The 9,554-nt window shown below is 35.5% G+C and overlaps 1 protein-coding gene across 1 annotated transcript in view; it reads right to left on the bottom strand.

Moving 5' to 3' along the window:
- Nucleotides 1-4,677: 4,677 nt before the first annotated feature.
- COL28A1 (collagen type XXVIII alpha 1 chain) overlaps nt 4,678-9,554 on the bottom strand; it is a 135,393-nt gene continuing 130,516 nt past the window's right edge. The window contains exons 32-34 of the mRNA XM_011364633.2: nt 7,600-7,738; nt 6,018-6,194; nt 4,678-5,116 (exon numbers count right to left, since the gene is read on the bottom strand). Of these exons, the coding sequence (XP_011362935.1) occupies nt 6,022-6,194; nt 7,600-7,738 (312 nt within the window). The 3' untranslated portion in view covers nt 4,678-5,116; nt 6,018-6,021. The remainder of the gene's footprint in view (nt 5,117-6,017; nt 6,195-7,599; nt 7,739-9,554) is intronic.

The raw sequence follows: 9,554 nt of genomic DNA, 5'->3' as shown, positions 1-9,554 counted from the left end.
GGCCTCTGGGAAAAGATCAAGTAACATTCTAAAATTTGGAGAGGCACAATTTTAATCAATTTTACTGTTTGTCAATATTTGTCTAATAACAAAGAATGTAATAACCACAGGAAATGTCTATAAATTCCAATATTTATTTCTTGGAAGACAGGAGATGAGACAATTACATAAAGGCAAGGGTTGCTGTATTTTTGTATGTCTGTGTTTTGTTTTTTTTCCCCCCCATGAGGGACATGTTCTGTTCTGTTCTGTTTTGTTTTAAACAGCTGAAAGCAAGTCTGAGCAGTGATTTATTCATTATAAAATCAATTTGAGAATAAAAACAATTTTCAGATACCGGCAAACTATAGCACTCCTCACTATGATGCAAGAGGGCAAAACAGACAAATAATAAATTTAAGATAACACCAACTAATATGCTAAGGAGGAAATAACTGGAGAATTCTGTTAGTATTTAAATATAATGTTAAGAAACCATGAGTGCAGAGTTTAAGGGCAAATTTGAAGATGGCAAAAATAAAATTGAATCCTCCAGTCAATTTCAGAGAGAAATAGGGAGAGAAGTCTTTGTTGTCTTTGCAATCCACAAGCCTAATTTGCTATTTAGAATTCCTACTATTGTAATCTCTCTCTTTTTGCTTTCAAGATAGAGGGCAATTTTCCCATGTCTTCTGTTGATGTGGCGGTCATCTTAGGTTTTCATATTTCATAGGGATATAATATTGAGAGCAAGGGACATGTTGGTTTGCTTCACTCCCCTCCTCTCGCCACTGTGAACACCCTCACATGCTGCGGGATGCTCAGAATTAGAGGATAGGATGGTAAAAGAGCCATGGAAGGAGGAGAAGCTGTTGAAGCAGCCCGAGTAAAAGAGGATGGTTATAGCGACGATCTTAAATAAGACAATCATTCTGCAAGGCTCCACAGGTCAGAGTAGGAGTTTGTTAGAGTGGAAGCTCTGGGAGACATTGGCTCAAATTGTAGCAGTGGAAATTGGTGTTATCTAAAGAATGAACTGCTGGGAGATAATTGTCCTATCAGAAATGTTCACCCTAAGAATGCCCAGTCATTAGGGTGTTTGTCTGAAGTATATAAGAAATAGAAGAGACATAGGGTTAGAAAAGTCTAAGGATCCTTAGAGATTCTAAGAGCCTTTATTTCCTTAATCGATTAAAGCAGGGTTCAAAAATTCCTAACTCTTAGAGTCTGGTGTGACTTTAAATGAATTTATTTAAATAAAGAATTTTTAAAGATATTAATTTATACAAAATGATTAATAATGCATTAAAAAATCAAATCAGTTCAATACTTTTGTTAAAACCTGAAATGCCATAAATATGTGTGTGAAATTTGATTTGGGACTATACTTGTTTTGATGATCATACACACATACATTCTAAAACATGTTCATTTTAGTGACGTACTAAAAGACGTAAAAATGGAGAGAAATCTTGGACACTTCAACAGCATTAATCTATCTTTGCATTGCTATTCCCAATAGATTTTCAGAAAAAAGGCATAAATAGTTGAACACCTAAAATTCCAAATCAAATAGTCAATAGAAGACTCTCTCCTAAGGCTGGCATAATTCAGAGGTCTTTTTGCTGGTTCTCAGCCAGGATTCCTCAGCAGAATCCCTTGTGGATATTTCAGCTTCATCCCAGATCTGCTTAGCATGCATTTTTCTGACAGTTAATGAAGCTGAGCATCTCTTCATATGTTTATTGGCCATCTTCTTTGAATTGCCAATCTCTATCATTTTTTAATTTTTTTCTTTTATTCTTGATTTATAGGATCTCTTGGTTGATTAGAGATATGAAACAATTTTGTTTCATATTTACATATTACTTGCAAATATTTTTTTCTAATTCTTTGATTTACTTTTCGTTGTGTTTAGGATAAACATTAAGACTAAAATTAGGCCTAATTGTCATTTTATAAATTTAGCGTGCTCTTCAAACACCTGATTAGAGCATTTCTTGCAGTCAGCAAAGCTGAGATTTCAACTGAATTAAAGTGATAGAAATGATCACCTAAAATATTTTAACATTTCAATGGACTTTTTTTAGTGTTAAAATTCTTGAACATCATCAGTACTTGATAAAGTACTAAGAATTTCTCACTGTTTTAATTTAAAATGGAGACTTCTTTAGGTACACATCCTTGTTTCTGGCACATTTTGTACACAGTCTGTGAAAATGGAGAAACAAAATGTCCTATATCTCTCCCCCATCTCTACTGACCTTTTAACTAGCTTAAAATGAAAACATAAATCATCATTCTCTTTTCCAGAATTAATTCTCAGATTGTTCAATTCAGCCTTTTTGATCCTTTATCTAGCTAAACAACACTCCCTCTGACTTTGCCCTTTGTTTTGCTAATCGTGATGGGGGAAGAGTAGAGCTGGATGAGAGAGTTTTGAGTCACTGACATAGCACTTTTATTTTCCTTTTGAAATGGTATGATTTTTTTTCTGATCTTTTTTTATTCCCTTTTTCCAAGTAGTTAATTATTTATGTAATAAAAAAAAAAGTGAGTGCTAATATTTTTAAAAATCTATTGAGTTCTTCCTATGTTCCAGGAACTAGAAGGACACAGATAAATAAGGCATGTCTTTGGTCCTAAACTCAGAGAGCAGGCAGAAGACACAGATACAGTACTGGAGGAAAAAAATGGTCCCAACAATGTCCATTCTGTAATCCCCTGAACCTGTAAATAGTTCCTTACTTGAAAAAAAAGAGACTTCGTAGATGTGATTACGATTAAGGATCTTGAGATGGGGAGGTCACCCTTGGTTACCCAGGTGGGCCCCGTCTAATTATATGAGTCCTTGAAAGCCAAGAGCATTCCCCAGCTATAGTCAGAATCAGAGCAATGGCCAATGGAAGAAATGCAACCTGCTGTTGCTGGCTTTAAAGATAGAGGAAGGGGCCATGAGCCAAGGAATGTGGGCAGCCTCTAGAAGCTGGAAAAGGTAAGGAAAGAGGTTCTTCCCTAGATCCTTCAGAAGAAACACAACCCCACTGACACTTGGATTTTAGCCTGGTGAGACCTGCATCAGACTCCTGACCTACAGAGCTGTAAGATAATATGTTTGTGTTGCTTCAGCAGCCAGATTTGTGGTAATTTGTCAGAGCAGAAAAAGGAAACCAATGCAAATGTTCTCCACTAAGTGCAAGGCAGTTCCTACTCAGGGTGGAGTGGAGCATAAGCCATGTGCTTTGGGCCCTCAGTGTTGGGCATGGCCTAAGTGATGAGAAAGTACCACAAAGGAGGAGTGGAGGCCTGCAAGTTGTTCTTGAAATATTAGGATTTTGTAGTCACAGAAGGAAGAGAAAGATGCTTCAGACAAAGGGACGAATACCCACGTCAACATTACAACATGTTTACATGTCAATCTTCTTGTGGACAAAGTCATGAAAAGCTTGAAAAAAGGAATATAAGTACCTCTGCTTCTGGCACAACAGCAGGCCAGATACTCTGAAAGGTCCTTCTACTTTGCAACATCCATATGGTGAGTAATATATGCTTTTTAATGTATTGCTGGGCTTCTAGGAAATATGAAAATACCCAAAGCTCTCCAACCCACAACAAAATATATAGTAATGGCCATTGATGTAGCTCAGACCCACTTTATGCTGAGGACAACTAAAAAAGATGAAGAAAAAACAGATATTACCAAAGTGCTAATAGAATCATCAGGAATTACCAGCTGAGAAGATGGGCACCTAGGGAGGTATGCTGAGCACCCAGAGGAGTTTTCCACCCAAGAAAAGTGGCTGAAGGCTCATCAGCATAAACAAGGAACAAAAAGTGTCAGCCATAAAAGAAAACCTTGAGTAAATTTGACTGCATTAAAATTGAGAACTTCTGTGCATTTAAAAAAAGAAGAGTAAAATTAAAAAAGGCAAGCCACGAGGATATTAGCAACACAAATAATGCACAAGTAATCTGATTTAAGAATATATAAGGAAATCCAGAAATTCAAGGAAAAGACAATCCAGTAGAAAATACTTCTGCAATTATAAACATTTCACAGAAGTAGCAGCAGCACAGATGGTAAATAAATATAGCAAAATGTCACCAGAGAATGGCAAATTAAAACAAGATACTGTTTTATACCTACTATTAGTAAAATGAAAAAGGCTGACAATACTCGGTATCAATAGAATATCGAGAAATAGGAACTCCTATATACAACTAGTCAAAGTTTATAAAGAATTGGTTCAAACACTTTGAGAAAAAGTTTGATTTGGTATGACATACTATTTTTGAATGTTTACATATCCTGCAACCCAGCCTTTCCATTTTTGGGACTAGCTCTTAGAAAAACACTCATGCATATGCACCCAAAGCTGTACATGAGCATTTACAGCAGATAGAAGAGTAAAAAGAATAAATAGAAACAATTTAATTGGTCACAGACAAGACAGCGGTTAAATAAGTTGATTTATATTCACACAAATATTATACAACTGTGAATGTAAAAGAATGTGTATGAATTATAATGTAAGAACATACCAAGTTTCAAAGAATTACATATCATGAAACAAATTTTCTAAAGTTTCAAAAAACTAAATAATAAATTAGGAATATATTTAGATATTTTTAGAACTATATATGGTAATACATATGGATTAATTATAATATTGAGGGAAATAGCAAGTTGCAAAAGACTAGAGTATGACACCATTTTTATAAAGTTTTAAAATAAGCAAGACTGTTTGGTTTGAGATACATAGAGATATATGTGGTTTTACATGTAAAATTACATATAAAAACCAACAGAAAATTGAAATGGTAAACACAAAATTTAAGACGGATACCTTTGGCAGGAAATAGGGGTCTAGGATGGTAGGGGGCACACAGGAAGCTTCAATAGAATTGGTTCTGTTTGGTTCATTTCTGTGTGATGTGTTTACTGGGGTTCATCATATTATCATGTTTTATAACTTACAAGTACATTGCATATATTCTTTTGTAATATCAAATATTACATAATAAAAATTAAACAAAATTGTACGAAATTATTTTTGCTAAGATGGCTGTTCTTCCAGCACCTCTGTCCTTGAGTGCTCTTTTTTTATACCACTGACCTTGGATGAGGGTCACAGGCCTGAAAGAAGAAGAAAGTGTGTTGTAAGATGACATGTACAAATGCTATCTGAGTTCAACTTAGAACTGATGATCTTCCCAGACTGATGTCACAAAGTTATTATAAAATGACAGTCAATCCTTTATTACTCTGTTGGGTCATATTTCAATTTGGTGGCTCATTTTTCAGTGAAAGACCTATCTTTAAAAATAACCTACTCAAGAGTGGACATGGGCTTTAAATAGTTCTTGGCTGTTGATTGCCTTCTCATTCCATCCCCCTAAAATTCGAAGTCATATTTACATATTTTAAAGGAAGAGTGGGAAAAGCTCCATTTAAACTACAGTTATTGTTTTCAATATATAGTTTAAACACACAATAAAGGTTTGTTACCAAACACGTTGGAGGAATTGGAATGACAGTTGTTAATCAGATTGAGTTAAATCATTTTAATTCATCTTGGCATCTTACTTTCAGGGCAAGTGAGGCAAAAACCTAACCACTATCACCACCCCAACTTCTACCACAAAAGACCTGGGGAGGAATGGAGAAGGAGTTTAATCCAATATAATACATAAAAAAGGAATTCATAGGAATCAGAACCACATAGCAAGGTGTGAAGTTGATACTAAAGCCTATGTCTTGAGGTTGCACAACCCTGAGTCACAAACCCCAGCTCTGCCATTTTTTATTTGGGTGACCATTGATAAATTCTTGCTTCTCAGAGCCTCTGCTTCTTTATCTGTGATAATGGTTAATAATACCTACATCCTAATGTGGTTGTAAGGATTTGATTATGTTGTAAATTGTAAATACTCAGTATATAATCAAATATGTATTCAGTGAATATGTTGAAATTATAGAGTTTCTTTCTAGGCTTGTTGATAAAGATGTAGATTTGACTCATTACAGGTTGATTCACTTACTTATCCTCGAATGCAGATTTCTTGACATTCCTTTTCACTGTTGAATCTATTTCCTGAGCCGTTACAGCCACTGAACCAAAAGCGGGCACAGGAGTTGACCTGTTGGTCATAATACCATCGAACCACATATCCGCTACAGTTTCCAGGTTTTAGTTCTTCTAAACATCTAGGATCTAGGTTGACAGAAAGATAATGTGTTATTATAACTTTTTCTTTCACTGAAAAGATGAAAATTAAAAGCTCTGTAAAGTTTATTTTCCATGCACACAAACACACCAACTAAAAAATATTGTTCTAAGAAGGGTTCCTAATACCCAAAACATTTCTTCTACCACCTGAAACTCCACCATTAGATATTCATTACTTTAAAAATGAAAGTTTTTAATCTTCATGAAACTCCATTAAAAATGCATAGTTCCTTGAAAGTGTAATGCTGTGAGCCTTTGTTGGCTAATACTCTTGTGGAGATGAAGTGACAGGAGAAAAATAGGACTTCTTAATTTACTTTGAATTTGACTTAAAATCAAATTAATATTTGAAATATAGATGATTTGATCTTTTGTATACATTCCTTTCTAGTTTGTTCATAGAAAGCACCACTGATATCACAATTTTAAATAGAGCAGCTCTTGCAGGATAATAAAAACATGACCTATGTCGGTTTACAAATCGATTTTAGAAACACATCTACTATAAAAAAGCAAAGAAAAAGCTACGACAATAAAACTATTTGTAAGTCCCTTTTTATTTCATGGTATGTCTTAGTGCTTTGATGGGTGTTTCCTACATGAAGAAGTGATTCCAAGGTGAGAGAAGCCACAAAAAAATATCAAATGCTTTCTGGTTTCTGTGTTCTATGAGATAGTTTATATGTTATATGTTATAAAAGCTTCATTTCTTTCTCCATCTCCCATAATCATTACCCCAGATTTGGAATATGTCTCAATTCATATACTAAAACAAACTAAACACTCCTTAAACCAATTAGAAAGGCGCAGAGGACTTTCACTACTCTTACTCTTAAAAACAATAACTAAATAATGTATATCATGTAACTTGTTTTCAAACCAATCTATGCTTCTTTGGGGCAAGGATGTCTCTGACATGTTCTTCAGAAACTATGTATCTAATCATTAATTCCTATAGATATTATATGTTGATGAATCTAGATTCTAGTTTTTTTTCCTCTTCTAGGGATCAAAAACTCAAATGTTTATATGTGTAAAGGCCACATGTTAGACAATAGGGAGTGGAAGGGACTATGGCAAACATGAAAGCACAATCTACTCTAAAGGCATTCAAATTACAAATAAACACTTTAAGACACTAACATTTTTTATTGGCCAAATTTGTTCCACTGCCAGCCAGTTTTCTAATTCTGTATATAATAAAGTGAAAAGCGTCTTTTGTCCTCCCTGTTTAGAGTCAAAACATGTTCTCTCTGAGATTTTAGAGACCATCTCTTCTGTGCCTTCTTCACATTGTAGATGCAGCTGACTGGCATATATATCTTACCTTTGTGCACCAAATTTTCTAGCTGTAAGTTCAAAATGGGACTTGGAGTTCTTGTTTTCAGACCCTCTGTCTCTTCCTCAGGGGGGTTGAGCAATGGCCCCTGGGTGGTGGCAGCCTCAGATGAAGGAGTGGTGGCCAAGCTGCCAGCCGAGGTAGGCTCCAGAGGCTCTTTCTCTTTGTCCTGGGTTCCAAGGACACTGACCTATACAAAAAATTCACAATTTTAGTTTGAGTGATTTCAAGTCAAAAAAGTAGTTTGTTTTGAGGAGGATTTAAGGAAAAGTTCCACATTGCTGCTTCTCTTCAACTCTCTAATAATAATTATCTCAAAAAAGAAAAAAACTCAGGAAATAATGCCTTTCTATGTCATGCATATCTGAATACCTAAATTATGGATTTTCTCACCACTTTAGGTGTAATTGTGTGTGTACACACACACACACACACACACACACACACACACACACACTCACTTCCCACCGCCACACACATGTGCTGAGCCTTCCAGAGAGATCCACGTGCAGGGCATGAAAGATGTGAGGTTGGAAGGAGTTTGTCTTCATTCTTTTCCTGGTCACTGGTATGAGGCGGGAAAACAACCGCTAATTTCTTTGAACATTTTTTTTTTCATGGACCTTTTCTAACAACAGAGAATTTAACAATATATTCCAAAATATCTACCATGGAACTCAACCAGTTTTGAGTTCAGGAATTTGGGCAGCAGAGGACAATAATATGCTAGAATAAGAACAATAGCAATTACTTTTCTTCTTATCCTATTAGCCACACCCCAGCAAATGTCAAGGGCTATAGGATGCTTAGCTTCTAAGAAGTTCCAAGAAGTGTTTGCTAGCTAAGGAACAAAGGACTATAATTTCAAAAGAAGGTTTGCGAACTAAAATTTTTAATTGTCATCTAAATTTATATGTTATGAAACAAGAAAGAAAAGATGTTTTGCTTTAAAAAAAAAAAAGTCATGTCAATTATGCTTGACTACAGTTGTTACCAAGAGCAAGGTCAATCTTTTATGGGACCAATTCTTCTTTTTTCTTGGACCTCAGCTACATGGAGTTGAATCAATCATTCATCTCAGTCCTGGCATGGAATGGCCATTTATCCTTGTAAGGCCCCCTTTTTGTTTGTTTGTTTCTTTGCTTTTGATTATTTAAGTAGGCAAATCTCTGAGCTAGGTGAAAGTATTTTCGATGCTATCTTACCTGTGGTTCCTGTCATCCTGTGACCAGAGCCAGCTGTCATCATTAGCTGTTCTCTGCCATCTAACCTGCTCTATGCTTTTTGATTCTCCACACTCTCTCCCCCTAACAAGCCTTCCCCCGCCCCGCCCCACCCCCGACCACACACACACACACACACACACAATGGGGGAAAGGGTAATCATTTTACAATAGTTAAAGTACTACCAGGTAAACCAGAACAAAAATTTCCATTGGGACTGGTCTGGGCATCAGCCCTATATAAAAGGCACGTAATTCAAATACAGTAGTGAATTTTCACTAGCCCCAAAACACAACTTTTGGCACAAATAGAAGTAAAACTGTGGGTAACTTGGCATTCTTCTTTCTCTCAGAATGATCCTGTGGGTACATATGACAATTTGAATGTGAACTTTTGTTATAATCATAGAACTAGAGAATTTTAAGGCTAGAGGAAAACTTTCTCAATACCTCATTTTTATTGAGGAATCTAAAGCTCCATATGATGAAAGAACTTCTCCAAAATTATTGGTAAGCCAGTGGCAAAAATCTGAGAAATGCCTGTTTCAGGAAAGAAATATATATATATTTTTTCCTATACATATTTCATTTTAACCAAAAAAAAAAGGGGGGGCAGGGGAAAGGTTGCCTGTGGAGTAGTTTATCAAACATAAAGTCAACGAACATTAGGCTACACTTCAGATATACTATCTGTCAGGTAAAAATGTTCCTTTGAAGAAGTGCACTGGGCAGCATGGTTTTCTTAAAGGATTAACCCAAGCCTTTAAATCATTACCCTGTTCA

Source organism: Pteropus vampyrus, unplaced genomic scaffold, assembly GCF_000151845.1.
Source record: "Pteropus vampyrus isolate Shadow unplaced genomic scaffold, Pvam_2.0 Scaffold4, whole genome shotgun sequence".
NCBI classification, from domain to species: Eukaryota; Metazoa; Chordata; class Mammalia; order Chiroptera; family Pteropodidae; genus Pteropus; species Pteropus vampyrus.
Note: the sequence above shows the minus strand (reverse complement) of the source record. Positions and strands in the feature narration are given on the sequence as shown.